The sequence below is a fragment of the Barbatula barbatula genome (genome assembly GCF_947034865.1).
Source record: "Barbatula barbatula genome assembly, chromosome: 22".
In the NCBI taxonomy this organism is placed as follows: Eukaryota; Metazoa; Chordata; class Actinopteri; order Cypriniformes; family Nemacheilidae; genus Barbatula; species Barbatula barbatula.
Genome location: NC_136785.1, coordinates 7,377,206 through 7,392,448, shown reverse-complemented (window position 1 = coordinate 7,392,448; position 15,243 = coordinate 7,377,206). Strand labels below are relative to the sequence as shown.

The following is a 15,243-nucleotide window of genomic DNA, read 5'->3' as shown; positions in this document are numbered from 1 at the left end:
GAAACGGATGCATAGAAGACCAGGCACATGTTTTTTTTCCATCACAAGAGTGGCACATTTGAAGGTTGGCAGACTAATTATAATCATATTATCTGCCAAACTCCTTTAAGAGGGACTGTACTAATCTCATTTAGCAAGGCTGTTGCATAACATCTGATCCTACACTGTAGAGTCAGAGATCAGTCTCACATACAATCATATCTCTAGGGTCCTCAAACCCTGCCACTGACTAAACGATACATCCTATGAGCTTTGAAAAGGATCAGTGATGGATGTGCTTGCCAGTTATTTACCTTTGCTTTTTCTGAGGATTTCGCTTTTTGTGAATTAGTGCCATCGTTTGACAGTGGGGAGGATTAAGGAAGCTCTAAATAAAGCAGATAGATTAGGAAACATGATACCAGCGTGTTCTGCCTCACTTTGACTGAGTGGAAGCTGATAGACGGACATAGGTGAATACTGAGGAGAATATTTTACATGGAGACAATCGTGAATTGGCTGATGGAAAAACAAAAACACTGGATTAAGGAAACTACATAAATGCTTTAATTCATGCAGTTATAGAACAATACAACAGTTAGTATATCTGCAAGTCAAAACAAAATTGGTTTTGGATCCACCTGTGGAGGAACAAAACATTTTTACCCTGACTTTGGATTTCAGGACTCTTAGAACCAAACCTTTCCAAAATCTCAACATGTGTACATAATCTTTAATCATTGATCCTATAAAAGGAACAAGACTGATGCCTTGGTTGATCGGAGAAAAAGGAGCTTGACGGTAAGATTAGATGCTTTACATAATAGATCTTTGCTAACACTATTTAACTGGACTATTGTTGTATATGCAAACAAAATCACTCAGTGCATTCAAAAATGCTTGATTTGGTCATAGTCCGAAGACAGTTTCTAGTTTATTATACACACATAGGCTACTTCTTAATTAAGCTTATAAATTGCAGTTGTTATTAAAGGAGGAACAAATCGTACATTTGCATATCTATCCATATGCATTTCCATTATATGTATACATAAAAATTATTTTAATTGTTTCTCTTTTAATTTCAGCCTTAAGCGGCAAGACAATGCCTTCAAGGACAACACAAGTGTATCCACAGGTGCAGCGGCACAACCTCTACACCCTGACAGACAGCTCAGAATGCGGCTCAGACACAGAGGAGGTGGACCCTTCCAAGCACCTGACACCCCTGGAAAAATTAACTGTAGAAATGTGTAAAAATGAGAACGTCCTAAAGGAACTGGCCGTGGGCAGACGGGTGGGCTTCTACAAAGTTCGTGGTCAAATAGGCTGTGGGAACTTTTCGAAAGTCAAATTGGCCTTCCACGCCCTTACCAAAGGTATTAACGTTAACAATTGCAACAGATTAGTTCAATCGAAATGAAATAATTGTTAAAGTAGGTCAGAAATAGGAGAGTAAATGGATTAATTAGTAGTGACATCATCATGTGTTTACTCTGTGTACGTTCCCTGCAGACAAGGTTGCTCTTAAGATCCTTGAAAAGAGGAGGTTTGACCTGCAGACTCAGAAGATGTTGGCCAGAGAGATAGCCAACATGGAGAGCTTGTATCACCCAAATTTATTGCAACTGTATGAGGTGGTGGAGACGCCAAGTCGGTTGTACCTGGTTCTGGAGTTCGCTGGAGAAGGAGACCTTCACACCCGAATCGGCACTGCTGGAAAACTCAGTGACCAAGAGAGCAAGATTGTGTTTGCCCAAATTCTGTCAGCAGTTAAATACATGGTTAGACATGACCCTCTCTATAATGACAATACTAAATAATGACATTTAATGCAATATAATGTCCTCAAAATTATTTACTTGCCTGTGTTCATTTTAGCACGAGAACAACATCATTCATCGAGATCTGAAGGCTGAAAATGTTCTTTATACCAGCAAAATCTGCGTGAAGGTGGCTGACCTCGGCTTCAGCACAAGGGTCAATAATCGCAACCAAGCCCTAGACACATTTTGTGGTTCTCCTCCTTACGCTGCTCCTGAGCTTTTCAAAGATGATTCTTACATTGGACCACCTGTGGATGTGTGGGCAATGGGCGTCCTGCTGTTTTTCATGGTGACTGGCACCATGCCTTTCCGTGCCGACACTGTGGCAAAATTGAGGCGTGCTGTGCTAGAGGGAGCCTATGTCCTGCCGCCCTGGGTATCAGCTCCATGTCAGCAGGTGATCCGGGGGATCCTGAAGCCTGACCCCTCTGAACGTTGCGCACTGGACCAGATGGTGGGTTGTGAGTGGCTGTTGCCCGTAGAATTATTCTGCCTTATTCCTCCCTTATACCAACTCAACCCCATGCATCTCATGCAGGCTGGCCTGGGGAAGCTAGACAGAGACCAAGAGGAGGTAAAAGCTATCCTGGAGAAACTTGGAATCACTCAGGAACATATTTATAATAACCAAGGAAAGAGCATTCGCAGTCCTATTACAGGGGTTTACCGAATTTTGCTGCACAGAGTTAGAAAAAGCAGAGGAGCCGAGTCTACACCCACAATCAGCGGTGTTGTCAAAGATCCTAAAAGAGATAGTCTACGTGCCTACAGGAATCTACGGCACACCTCGAAACTCTGTGTACTTTCTTAAACAGAGCAACGCTGTCAAGTTTGATTGTATTGAAATGATCATGGCTTGTAGTCTTTTCCAGACAATTTAATATTAGACATGTGTTATTGTAACTACTCAACCATTTAAAGGGACAGTTCACCCAAAATTAACAATTATTTTATAATAATAATAATATGGCATAATATGCAAAGCATGAAAAATATATTTTGAAGAACGTTGGTTACCAAACAACACTGGCCCCCGTTGACTTCCATTGTATGTATTTTTAAATACTTTGTGTTCCACAGAAGAAAGTCATACAGGTTTGAACATCAGGGTGTATAAATAACAATTATTATTGTGTAAAGTCTCCCTTAAATTAAGAAATATCATTTTATTCCTCAACCCTTTTGTGACACATGCCTACTTCATTTACATGCATATCAGTGTTTAAACAACATTACATTTCATTGCACTCTAAGAATATTATTATATTTGACTTATTTTAATAACTAGGCCTTACTTCTTTTTGTATAGCTTAACTATATAACATTTATCCAAAGTCTTACCATGTCTGTCTGCTGTTTTTTTATTATTTGCATTAAAATGTAAACAAAATCCCTGCGTTTGTTTATATCGGTGTTTTTGCCCAACGCATTGCCCTACTTTTTATTTTGTGTGTGCGTATGTAGCCTACACACTTTTCATTGAATATGCCCACATAATCAGTTTACAGCCTCTCTGTTTTCATTCACTGAGCTCCCCTCTCTCTCTCGCTAAACTCTGAGAGCTGCAGCAATCCGTGCAGAAGCTACAGGCGGTGTGTAAACAATACAGCATCTGACAGGGAGCCATACGAGTGCCAGCCCAACACTCACCCCCGCCACTGCTTCACTACCCATCTGCGCAGCTTGGCAGATGGAGCAGCGTCGTAGCTCAGACATCTGCCGAGGAGGTAACAATGAGTTCCTTGTGCTGGGGCCCCAAATTTAACGGGACAGCGCTACTATTGTGTTGTAGCTATACACATGCAGATCAGTGATGGCTACAGATGACAGCAGAAACTATGTGCTGCCCCCTTTCAGGGGTACTTTAGCATCAAAACTTTAAGGGGTGTTTGTGTGCGTGCGTGTTGTGCTATACAATGTTTTGGGTTTTCATCAGCAGGAAAGTGAACACGTGACACAGACAGTTAGAGTTTCAATACATATTTATTGTTTGCATTATTTCTACAATGAAAACATTTTAAAAGCACATTTAAATAATTTTCTTCATGTTTTGAATTGAATATTTCTAAAGTTAAACCCTTAAAAATAACAAGTTTTATATTTTTCTTCTTTTTTTGTCATAATAATATTTCTAAAGTGAAACCTTTAGAGAAAAAGACAATTCTGGAAAGTGGAAAGCACATTGCTGACAATAAGGTACGTTATATTGTGCAGCAATTACATTTTTTAAAACGTCCGTGATGTTAAAGTTCGTTTTTAAAAACGTTGCTCCGACGCACCGCCGCGTCCTCTGCGTGTCAAACGCATGCGATGTTTGCTCTGTGGAACAGAGGCAAACTCGCTTCTCCTTTCTCTCCAAACCTCATCCGCACAAAGAATGAGGGCCAATGTGTCGCTCTCGTGGCATGCCTGACCTCATTCACATAAAGAATGAGGATCATCTTGGCATGGACGGGACGAGGAACGACGTAGAACCGCGAGAGCCACTCGGGCCTGCCTCGCGCTGCCTGGACCGATTATCCTCCTCAGGAGAATCCAGGGATGTGGAAACATCATCATCCTTGATTCAAAGGATGCGTAGAGTATTCCTCAAGGTTTACAGCATCTCAGAAGAGAAGAGTAAAGTTGCAGATCAACGCTCGGGGAGGGTGATCTCAGGAACCCAGTCGTTATAACTGCGACTTTCTTCGCAGAACAGGTGAAGCTTTTCTAGAGCAGGGTCCTCCCACGAACCATCAGTTGGGTTCTGTTGTGGATAAAAAACACGCAATTAATACGACGGCAAAATACGTTGTAGAAACATTAAAAGAGTTTGCTTAATGCGAGCAAACTTTGTGGATAGGTTACATATACCGTGATGAGCACGCAGTGAGCATCCTCAAGTTGTTCTGACTTGTCGCCAACAAGCTCAACAAGACGCTGCATGTCGTTCACTCTGACTATGCTGATGTCGTTGTCGAAACAGAAGGCTTGGATGAGAGTGAAGTGGATTTGAAGAGCGATGTCCCACTGGAATTCTTCATCCATCGCCAGGACGCAGAAAGCCACGCTATCTGGGTCGCTGAAAACACAAGAAAAGCAAGACATAAGTATACTTGAACTACTAAATGAATCAGAAGGCTTAATCAAATGTGTTGTATGAGAAAACAGCAATGGACGGTATACTTACACATTCATAACTTTGGCAGACTCGTAAACCCCAATGGTAAGGCATTCGTTAGTTTTGGCAGAAACCAAAACTTCCTCGAGCGCTTTTCCAGTGCACTGAGCTCTCTCGATGCGCTCCTGGATGACAACTTCCTCAAGAGTCATGATGCTGGTAAGGTATAAATCCACAAGTGGGATGATAGTAGAACTGCAGTTGGAGATAATCCGAAAGGATTGATGCTCAAACAGAGCGTTCTTGCTCCATTTATACTCCTCGGCTCGTGGTGGCTATGAAAGAGGCGTCCTCTGATTGGCTGACCCGAATGGCGCATTGGTATGCTAATGTTATTGTCACACTCCGGCTCGTGGCAGATTGATGAGGGCTGTAATGTCACTTTTCAAACTTTTAAGGAATTTAAATGAACTTATTTGAGATATTTTGTGGAATTCAATTAAAAGTATTAGTTCAATTGCTTGAAAATAGTTTTTTTATACATTTATATTTTCAGAGAAATCGTCAATGTTTATAAACAATCTCCAAATGATTTACATTTACGTTTAGTCATTTAGAAGACGCTTTTATCCAAAGACATGTCATACAGGAGCAACCATACTATATACAAAGTAGCCTACTAGTTTCAACAAAACCTAGACCAATTTGAGAGTGTTATAGTGTAGGCTACTTTATTTTCATTTGTCTGTCAAGTATGCACAGAAGAGATTTGTTTTAAGTAGTTTTTGAAGGTTGTGAGAGATGTGGTTGACCGGACCGAGTTAGAAAGACTGTTGCACCAATTTTGTTTAAACTGTTTTTTGTTTATTTGCTTTTCAGACAAATAAAAAAACTCTCCCGTTACATTGCTTTAGGAGAGCATCAAATTACTTCAAATGTAAGTTTTGGATTCATTTCTGAACATTTTAATTTCACAATAAAGGGAAGCAAATGTGGATAAGGGAGTGCGCCCCCCGCCCCCAGCGCGAAAGACAGGTGGAGTGTGGCCATCTGTGGACACACTGAAACGGGCCTATTGTGACTTCAGAAACTTCTATTATTAGACGCCTTTACAAATGCAAATAAGATGCGCGTGCCATGACGCCCCGCTGCCCAATCTGGTACAATCCTGATACATCCAGGGACCACGTGAATAGACGCAGCTTTCCAAATGTAGGCCACCCTACAATAATTTTTATGGTGATGTGTTTTGATGTGCAACTTTTCATGTGCATGTTTATCTTTTAAAATTAACTTTTAACTATTAATGATTTGCTTGAATTGTTTTGGTCATTTTGTTGACACAAAGTTGCGCAATTACAAGGGGTCCTAAAATAACGTAAAATATATTTACAAATAAAACGTTTCACATTAGATTAGAGAGTGTAAGTAGGTTTCTGTTTTTTACTTGAGGGTCAAGACAGACGAAGATTGATGCAGCATGCAGGCCTATTGTTACCCGGCAGAACAGCAGCAGATGGAGAGGCCTCACTTCGGATGCCCCCACTCGCCCCACATACTTTAAATGACTATTGTGTGCTATTGTGTCTCAAAATGGGACATAAAACATTGATTTTAGATTTTCGTTCGACAGTGAAGCTGCAGCGAAACACTACATGCAGAATGTTATGTTATTTGTTTGATATTTTGATTGCACGCCTATACGTTTCATGCATGCAAAAATGACAGCTGTAGAAAAATGTAAATGCAAACAAAACTTGATATCAGGTCTTAGTGCTGTAGTTTCACAGCACAAAAAGGAATATAAAGAAGACCTCTATAACTCATTTCATTCAGCAAAGAAACTTGCATCGGGCATGTATGCATTGTTGTGGTATCACATCTGCAGTCCGGGACAACTCTTCCCTACCCCCAGTTGGTGCGCGAGTGACAGGTGTTCCGAGACGAACCTGCTCGAGCGCAAAGCAGACTAATCGAACAATTGCTTTAACTTAGTCCCTCCAGCAGCTGCAGATTACCATCTATCAGAAAGAAATTTTGCCTACTTTTTACAGTGATTTTTCAAAATCGTCAAAGCAGTTTAAATTACGCAACTTGTTGTTATTCAGTTTAAGATTTTTTCAAAGTTGCAATACAATCATTAAACAATATGTATAGACCCACGCAATGAAGAACAAATGTAAACATTGTTTAATATATTTTAAGAATATTATATTATTCTGGCAATTATAAAATAAATAAAGAAAAATCCACAAGCTAAGTTTTGGGTCTGCAGGAATAGATATAAGTCCCTATCGTTAAATACTTCTCATCTGATTCCTTATCTTCCCCCATCAGCAGATGGGGAGTGTTTCTATAGGAAAAGAGAAACAGGTCCAGATGCCACGCGCCGTAAGTCCGGTCATCTTTGTATATGCAAATTAGCCACGCGTGTCTGATAACCAGCAGTAATAAATAAATAATCTTTTGCACATTGAATCTGCAGCAAAAGTCTTAAAGTTTCACCATTTTTGACAGACTGTATTCACATTCGCATTATCTTTCCAAAAATACTCCCTAAAAATAACTGACTTAGTCTGACAATATTTTTAATGTTTAATAATGTCCTTTATTTTATTTCTGGCATGTATTTGTTCTCTTATATATACAGGGATACCAAAACTAACACATTTCTGTGATGATAGGATGTACACAAAATATGTAAACACATAACATCCTAACATTTCTTGGCATGTCACCTAAGTATTGAAAGTATGCCCATGCATTAACGACAGAAGTGAAAAGGATCAAAGTTTGATCCTTAGATTTCTATAGATGTCATGCATGTCTAAAGGCACGCGTCCTGGATACGTCCGATTCTTTATTGTTCTGAACAGCCAATCATATCGCGCGGTGCGTACGCGTGCCTCTCTCCCACTATAAGTAGTGGTCGCGTGTCAGTTGGATATTCACTCTGAACTATTTTCGTTCCTTTGGATCAACTACTGTATCTTAAACGGCCACAAGCTACTTTTTCGATTCAGGATGATTAATGAAGGGAAATCTCTGTCCGAAGCCCTGCTGTCTGCCAAGGCGGAGTGTCGCCTCACTGTTGGCGTCTATGAGTGCGCACAAATAATGAACGAGTAAGTCAATATCTGCCTATATGTAACCAATGTCATAATCTATTTATTAATCCTTATTATGGTAGTGTGCATGTAAACTTACCTCAAACCTAACTTTTTGTCTTGACAGGGACCCTGACAGCGTGTCTTTCTGCGTTTTGGCTACTGATGACTTTGAGTGTGATGTCGCTCTTCAGATCCATTTTACTCTGATACAAGCCTACTGCTTTGACAACGACATCAGCATCGTGAGAGTGAACGACCTGAAACGTCTCAGAAATCTTGTTGGTGCCAAGGGTCAGGACGCGCATTGCGTTCTTATAACGGTACGCATGCAGGCTGCTTACAAAGTTTATCAACTATAAATGCACAATCAAGCTTACATTTATTTTCAGTACGTGGTTTTAACCATTTCTTATTTTTTTAAACCAGAACCCAACTGAGGAATCATGGGAGGACCCTGCTCTGGAAAAGCTTCACCTGTTCTGCGAAGAAAGTCGCAGTTATAACGACTGGGTTCCTGAGATCACCCTCCCCGAGCGTTGATCTGCAACTTCACTCTTCTCTTCTGAGATGCTGTAAACCTTGAGGAATACTCTACGCATCCTTTGAATCAAGGATGATGATGTTTCCACATCCCTGGATTCTCCTGAGGAGGATAATCGGTCCAGGCAGCGCGAGGCAGGCCCGAGTGGCTCTCGCGGTTCTACGTCGTTCCTCGTCCCGTCCATGCCAAGATGATCCTCATTCTTTATGTGAATGAGGTCAGGCATGCCACGAGAGCGACACATTGGCCCTCATTCTTTGTGCGGATGAGGTTTGGAGAGAAAGGAGAAGCGAGTTTGCCTCTGTTCCACAGAGCAAACATCGCATGCGTTTGACACGCAGAGGACGCGGCGGTGCGTCGGAGCAACGTTTTTAAAAACGAACTTTAACATCACGGACGTTTTAAAAAATGTAATTGCTGCACAATATAACGTAGCTTATTGTCAGCAATGTGCTTTCCACTTTCCAGAATTGTCTTATTCTCTAAAGGTTTCACTTTAGAAATATTATTATGACAAAAAAAAGAGGACAAATTAAAAATAGATCTAAAGGTTTCACTTTAGAAATATGTGATAAAAAACAACTAGGCCTAAGTATTCTTGTTAATTTTTAGTATTTGCTAATTTATTGTAGAAAAACGAAAAACGGATCAAAAGATGAAAACTTTGTCTTACTGTTTCAATATTGTGTATCAGAAAATAAAAGATCAATTAAACTTGTTTGTGAAGCAATTATTTTCCTGTGCATGCCAATTGATTCTTATACTACTAGAAATACAAACTTCTCAAAACAATGTTTTAAACTTAAAAATTGTCATCTTTACTAACAATTGTTGAACTGAGCCTAAGCATAGTACACTATCTAAAAAAGTGATAGCTTTGGACCATTTTTTCTCAATATTTACACATATGATATAGACCAAAAACTGAGAGTATCTTAACTGTGTCTTCAGCACGTCTTACAGTAATCTAAAAACTGAAAGTTACCCATGTTGTTAATTTCTTAAATGGCATTTGCCTTTTTAACTGGTTTGTGAGACTAAGGCATGTAATCTTTGACATAGGCTTACGATTTCATTCAGCAAATCATTATATGGCAATAATCAAAGAAGTACTTTAATAAGACTTCAATGATGTTAAACCATACCTGTTGATTGGTTAAGTTTCTGTCACCTGTATAAAATTGTGAAATAACAATATTTTTTTAATTTGATTTAAAACATAAATGTAGCCATCAGAAGGTCCAACCAATAGGGTTTGTAATGCACTTGCTTCACCAAATATGCATTTAGACACATCAAAACATGTTGAATTCGGCTTTGGGAATGCAATAAAGATAATTTTAGCTACATAAAATGAGATGATTTGTCAGTCCCAAAGCTGTTAACTGTAGTTATACTCTTTAAGTACAATCCTGCTGGACAACCATAAAAACAATGTAGTGCCTAAACAACCAAAATTTGTATCTAAAATACATATATTGTTTGGACACTAAATTAAAGTCGTTTTCGGTTTAAACGTAATACAATGTATATATTAACAACATAAACTTTTTTGCCAACTGTTCTTGAGAAAATCTAACTTGCACGAAAGTTAAAGGGTTAAAGTATAAGGGAAATCTTTACCTCATTTCTATAAAATTTACAATGTAGAACATATTTTATTAAGGACTGGCTATTCATAATAGTCTCATTGGCCTCTGGAAACCTATAAAAACAAAGAAATATATGCATTTTCAACTCAAATAAATTAAACAAATTAAACGTCATATAAACAAATAGTTTCATAAATGAGCTGAATCACTAACATTAGCTGAACTTTCTCCTGCTAATATTTGTGAAGATGGTCTCTTTTCTTGCAACAGCTTCTGATTGGCTGAGAAAGTACCATCTGGTCACCTTTTCACACTCCCCCATCAAACACTTCTGGTCATGTGGTGAAGGAAAGATAATAATTCAGCATTCTATTAACACAAATTCATATTCAACTTGTGTCAACTACGACCAAATTGAGTTGATGCCACATTTTTTTCATCAACATTAAACTGTATGTAAAGGCAATGTGCATCTTTTAAACCTTTTAACTGATCGCCTTTTTTACATTTATGCATACACTGCATCCATCCTTATAAAAAAATGCATGCTTGCAAAAGTTGATATTACTGTAACTACTGTATCAACTTTTAGACTCGATATCTAAAATACTTTTTAGACTTTAATCCCTGCAAACTTTTTCCAACTTTATTTCCACATTCAGAACCACCGTATGACCTTACAAGCAAATGCAGTCAAATTACCTCTGCAACATTACCTCTGAATTTCCAGCTTTGTTCTTTACTACCATAAGGGAAAAGAAGCAATTAAATAAGCCCCTGCAGAACAATACGTCAGCATGCAGGCGAGCGCCATTGTGCTCCTTCAGACAGCCAGAGCCTGCAGAATACAAATAAAGCCAAGCCCTAAAACCTACCCACAAAAACCTGCTCCATCTGCTCTCGTGCATAATGAGCTGGAGTGTGGGTGCCTAGCAGGGGGAGAAAAGAAAGAGAAACAGGGCGGCCCTGTGCCTGGCACAAGCCAGTCCCAATGCAACCACTCTCTTGGGATAACTGCCACCCACCCCCACTGCCGAGTGGCCCTCACAAAGCCCCACCATGTTCCACCGGTGGATCACTTTGGAGAACGAAAGGAGGGCCCAGAGATGAGGTCTGCTGTCAAGTCCGGGATTGATATAAGAGCAGGCCTGCTTCTCAGACGCATCTTGACGTAGAAGTGCACACTCCCCTACAGCTGCCTCGGTCTGCGAGGGACTTTAACTGCCTTATTATAATATTACATTATCTCTGTTGCCTCCATTCACCCTATCGCATGGCTCAGAGTGGCCTTTTCAGCCCGGCCTCATCCCCCTTCCAAATGCAGCAAACCATAGATGCCTCAGGAACAGCAGCAGATGGTGGTGAAGGGTGAATTGGGAAGGGGTCTCCTGTTGCCGAGGTTACGGCGTTGGTATTTCTGTTGCCCCAACAAACAAACACCTTATCAAGAACCAGCCTTGGGCTGTTACAAAACGAAGAGGGAACGAGCAAACGGAGGAATATTTCGCTTGTGATGTCAACAAAATCAACACGCTGCGCTGTTTTGATGTGTTTGTAGATACTACAGTCTGCTTCTTTCATATATAAATTACTTCATGTTAATTTGCGTGCGATGCACATTTAAAAGACAACGATTAATAAAGGAGTACCAAAAACAAAGATTAGCTAAACTGTCTTTTTAAAACATTCTTTTTTGCATTTTTATTTTTTGTTGCTAATTATGAGACTTGTTAATTGGTCGTGCTTTGCCTGGCAGACTGGAAGGCAGGCCTGCAGATTATAGTTTAGTAGTAAGAGAGGCTCCAGTCTGCAGTGTATGGTAATCACTCATTATGTGCGCCAGCTGTCCTTATGAACAGGGTCAGAGGGTCAGGTCTCCTGCCTAATGTTGACAACCCCGCACGAGTGCCAGGGCCTCTTCTCCTCCACATCACCTGCTCAAACATTCGCGTGTGGTGCTTTAGTCTCATAAATCTCATTTTGATTTAGCAGGCGATTCTTTGCAACGACCCCAAATTCCTTGCTGCTGTTGTTTTCAACTGCAAAAGTTGATGCAAACAAGTTAATCATTGTCTACGGAAAAATAATCTGAAATATTAGAGTTTATTTTGGCAGTTTTAATAGCTTTTATTTAAAAATGAATGCCGTCTGATCAGCTTTGTAGAGATCAAACCCACACTATAAAATCACCAGTGTTAAAATAGGTTACATTAACACTCACAGTATTTAATCCACATTGTGTGGATTATATATACACTTTGAGTGTTAATTTGAACTTTTAACACAGGTGATTTTGCTGTGTGCAAACTTTTGGGTCATGGGTTTAGGAAATTTCCAGGAAACACTTACTAATAAATATATATCTGAAAGGAACAGATAACCCAAAAAGGAAAATTCTGTCATCATTTATTCACCCTTGTTTCAAATCTGCATACATTTCTTTGTTCTGTTAAACACACAAACATTTTGAAGAATGCACATTTGACTACCACTGTAATTTTTCCTACTATGGTTCTCAATAATGGCCCTTTCAAATGCACTGCAAGTCACTAAAATACATGTGAATGTATGTTGATGCATGTATATAAAATGAAGACTGTAAATTTAAACCTTTTAAATACGTTTTTAAACCATTTAGGATTTCAATGGCTGCAGGTGTTGATGACCAATTTTGCACTAGGTGTTTTTATCACCACACTTGTACTGATAAGAATGCATGTTTGCATGTGTACACAGTCCTGCTTTGTCTGAGCCCAGACAAATCAGCATCATATCAGCACCAGATCAAGGCTGTGTTTTGATGATCCATGCTGGCAACTGTTGACAAAATGCAGCTCTATCTGCCAGACGTTGTTATGACTCTTAAAGATTGCAGCAGGCTCGCACTCTTCTTCAGCCTGTCCTGATGGTGCAGGATTGGGCCGGTCGTGGTTTTTGGAGCAGGAATGTTTTTGTGCGTGTTACTGGGGTAGGGTCAGAGAGTTTGTCTGTAGTTGCCAGCTGTGCTGTCGGGTACAGCCTGGGCCCCGAGGGCTGCAGAAGAGCCGTATCAGATGGTTGAAAGGAGGTGGTGTGGAGAGGCTCCCCCTCCATCCACAAGCAGACAAAAGCCACAGCCTCCTCTTCTGCTCCTCATTCAAAAAGAGTAGGGTGGGGGGAAAGTCAGGGGTGGTGTTAGAACACAAAAGTGTACGAAGCCCCCTGTCAAAAGGGAGAAAAAACCTCCCCTCCCTTTGTTAGAGTTCTGAAAGAGCGTCGCGGTCGCATCGGCAGCTGCTGCGCCTGCACTGGATATTCGAGATGCCCCCTTTCATCAACACAAATTCTGAGGCGGGTGGGGGTGTGTAGAGGACAAGGGCCATGCAGGATTTGTGTTCAAAATGAAAGGCACACTTTGCAGATACAACCATCTTGTGACGGCGAGGGGAGGAGGTGGAGATCTGAGCCGCAGAAAAAAAAACGTAAATATGGCTGCCTTTAACGTGAATAAATCCATCACTTCACAAAGGAGTCCCACAGGGCAGCCATATGGGCAGAGGGTCCTCGGCTTTTGTCTGAAAATCACCGGTACCTTTTATCACTGCTTAAACAACCACAGAGGATCCTGCAAACAAAAGTCTTCATATTTAGCTGTAGGGTTTTATGAGTTTACTTCCCCTCAAAGCAAGTAAGCAGCAACAAACAAAACTGGCTTTAAGTTTAAATGTATTTACACATGATAAAAGGAGCAGCACTTATTTAGCTTTTTGTTAACTTAAAAACATAAGCAAATTTTCTAAAATGCCATTAAACAGCATAGCCTTCCCCAGAAGTTGTACATGTGTTCTGCATGCGGTTTACGTCATCTTAGAGAGTTCAAACAGATCTAATGAATCTATATTCTCCTGAAGTTCAAAGACGTTTCTTTAACAGAGGGCCGGGGACCCAAAAGTATACAAACTTCCAAGGGGGCCTCAAGATGACCTCAAATGATTTAGAATAAGACAAAACAAGAATAAAAATATGTTAAAACATGCGTAAATTAAGACATGTGCAAGTGTCTGCTACTTTATAACTATATAAATCAAACATATAGTTATGCCAAGCTCTATAATATTTAACTGGGTAAAAATGATGAGTAGACCTATTCGTTTTCATATATTGTGGCCCAACGGGGGTTGGCCTTATGTCAAAAATGATGAGATACACTGGGTTAGACAGACCAAGAAACAGAACATGGTCTAATGTTCAAAGGGCGCCCTCTTGCGGTACTTCTGCAAATACATCTTTTAAGACCGTTTCTCGCAACGCAAACTGCTTGACAAAACTACAAATTGTGTGCTTCTATAAAAAATATATCTTTAAAGAACCGTAGTTTGGGACAGCCAATGCATTTTCTTCATTCAGATTTCGTGAGCCACTTCATATACAAAATGATACCAACAGGCAGGCTACAGCAACCAATAAAACATTAAAATAACAATAAATCGACCAACTTTGCTATCTCGGTTATCATTCATGTCATTATCATCTGTCACAATTCTGTCAATACCAACATTTTTTAAAAAACAAAATAGAAAAACAACCGGCATCTGCCAAGTCTAGAGAATTTGAAAATGTTAGTAGTTGGAATATGTGTCGATGTCTCCACCTAGTGGTTACGACTGCAAAGTGCAGGTAAGCCTAAAATAAAGTACCTCTATAAATGTTAATCAGTGGTTTTCGTGCTGTATGCATCAACCACGCCTGCTATTAAAGAACGTAGTAGTAAATAACCACGTATATCATCAGGGGACCACCATGATGTCATATTTTAGCAATTGTGGTTTTAGGCTGTGCATAGCTTTGCAATGCTGTAGTTAAGTTCGACAACCCTGCAATCAGACTCGACCACACAATCTGTTTAACTGTTGCGACTCATTCCTCAGTCCGTAAGAGAGTAAAATAAGTCTGAAAGAAAATTAGGCCTAAAAGATGCAATTTTAACGCGACAGTGTTTTGGATAATCCAGTTGAGTTTTTGCATCAATGTGCGGTGAGTTTAGTATCTATGCCGGAGGAAGAAGCTGATTCGCTAAAACGTGCGTTTAGGATTGTTGATGATTTTTGGCTACGGT

At 39.9% G+C, this 15,243-nt stretch overlaps 3 protein-coding genes across 5 annotated transcripts; 2 read left to right on the top strand and 1 right to left on the bottom strand.

Annotated features, from left to right (window-relative positions):
* The first annotated feature begins 187 nt into the window (after window positions 1-187).
* Window positions 188-3,199, top strand: nim1kb (NIM1 serine/threonine protein kinase). Of its 3 annotated transcripts, XM_079485762.1 has the most exons (5): window positions 188-780; window positions 1,068-1,358; window positions 1,495-1,763; window positions 1,861-2,259; window positions 2,344-3,187. In XM_079485762.1, the coding sequence occupies exons 2-5, from the start codon at window positions 1,085-1,087 to the stop codon at window positions 2,614-2,616; spliced, it is 1,215 nt and encodes a 404-aa protein (XP_079341888.1). In that variant the 5' UTR covers window positions 188-780; window positions 1,068-1,084; the 3' UTR covers window positions 2,617-3,187. The 3 variants fall into 3 exon arrangements, with proteins under 3 accessions (XP_079341888.1, XP_079341886.1, XP_079341887.1); XM_079485760.1 differs by having other exon boundaries at window positions 198-780; window positions 1,861-3,199; XM_079485761.1 differs by lacking the exon at window positions 188-780 and having other exon boundaries at window positions 976-1,358; window positions 1,861-3,199.
* A 572-nt stretch (window positions 3,200-3,771) lies between these two features.
* On the bottom strand, window positions 3,772-5,187 carry gadd45gb.1 (growth arrest and DNA-damage-inducible, gamma b, tandem duplicate 1). The gene is made up of 3 exons (XM_079486758.1): window positions 4,975-5,187; window positions 4,659-4,866; window positions 3,772-4,551 (listed from the first exon to the last, which is right to left on the bottom strand). Exons 1-3 carry the CDS (start codon window positions 5,115-5,117, stop codon window positions 4,438-4,440), a joined length of 465 nt encoding a protein of 154 aa, XP_079342884.1. The 5' UTR covers window positions 5,118-5,187; the 3' UTR covers window positions 3,772-4,437.
* Window positions 5,188-7,719: 2,532 nt separating this feature from the next.
* Window positions 7,720-8,555, top strand: LOC306911692 (growth arrest and DNA damage-inducible protein GADD45 gamma; the record flags this gene model as incomplete). Its single annotated transcript, XM_079487232.1, is given in 6 exon segments — window positions 7,720-7,765; window positions 7,768-7,859; window positions 7,863-7,918; window positions 7,920-8,030; window positions 8,140-8,335; window positions 8,442-8,555. Coding segments are annotated over 6 exon segments (615 nt in total).
* Between the last annotated feature and the right edge of the window lie 6,688 nt (window positions 8,556-15,243).

Coding starts and splice junctions, on each gene's coding strand:
- nim1kb (XM_079485760.1), top strand. CDS start 1,085: ATGCCTTCAAGGACAACACAAGTGTATCCACAGGTGCAGCGGCACAAC. Junction 1,359..1,494: donor CTTCCACGCCCTTACCAAAG/GTATTAACGTTA, acceptor CGTTCCCTGCAG/ACAAGGTTGCTCTTAAGATC. Junction 1,764..1,860: donor TGTCAGCAGTTAAATACATG/GTTAGACATGAC, acceptor TGTTCATTTTAG/CACGAGAACAACATCATTCA.
- gadd45gb.1 (XM_079486758.1), bottom strand. CDS start 5,117: ATGACTCTTGAGGAAGTTGTCATCCAGGAGCGCATCGAGAGAGCTCAG. Junction 4,867..4,974: donor TCTGCCAAAGTTATGAATGT/GTAAGTATACCG, acceptor TTGTGTTTTCAG/CGACCCAGATAGCGTGGCTT. Junction 4,552..4,658: donor CTCACTGCGTGCTCATCACG/GTATATGTAACC, acceptor TATCCACAACAG/AACCCAACTGATGGTTCGTG.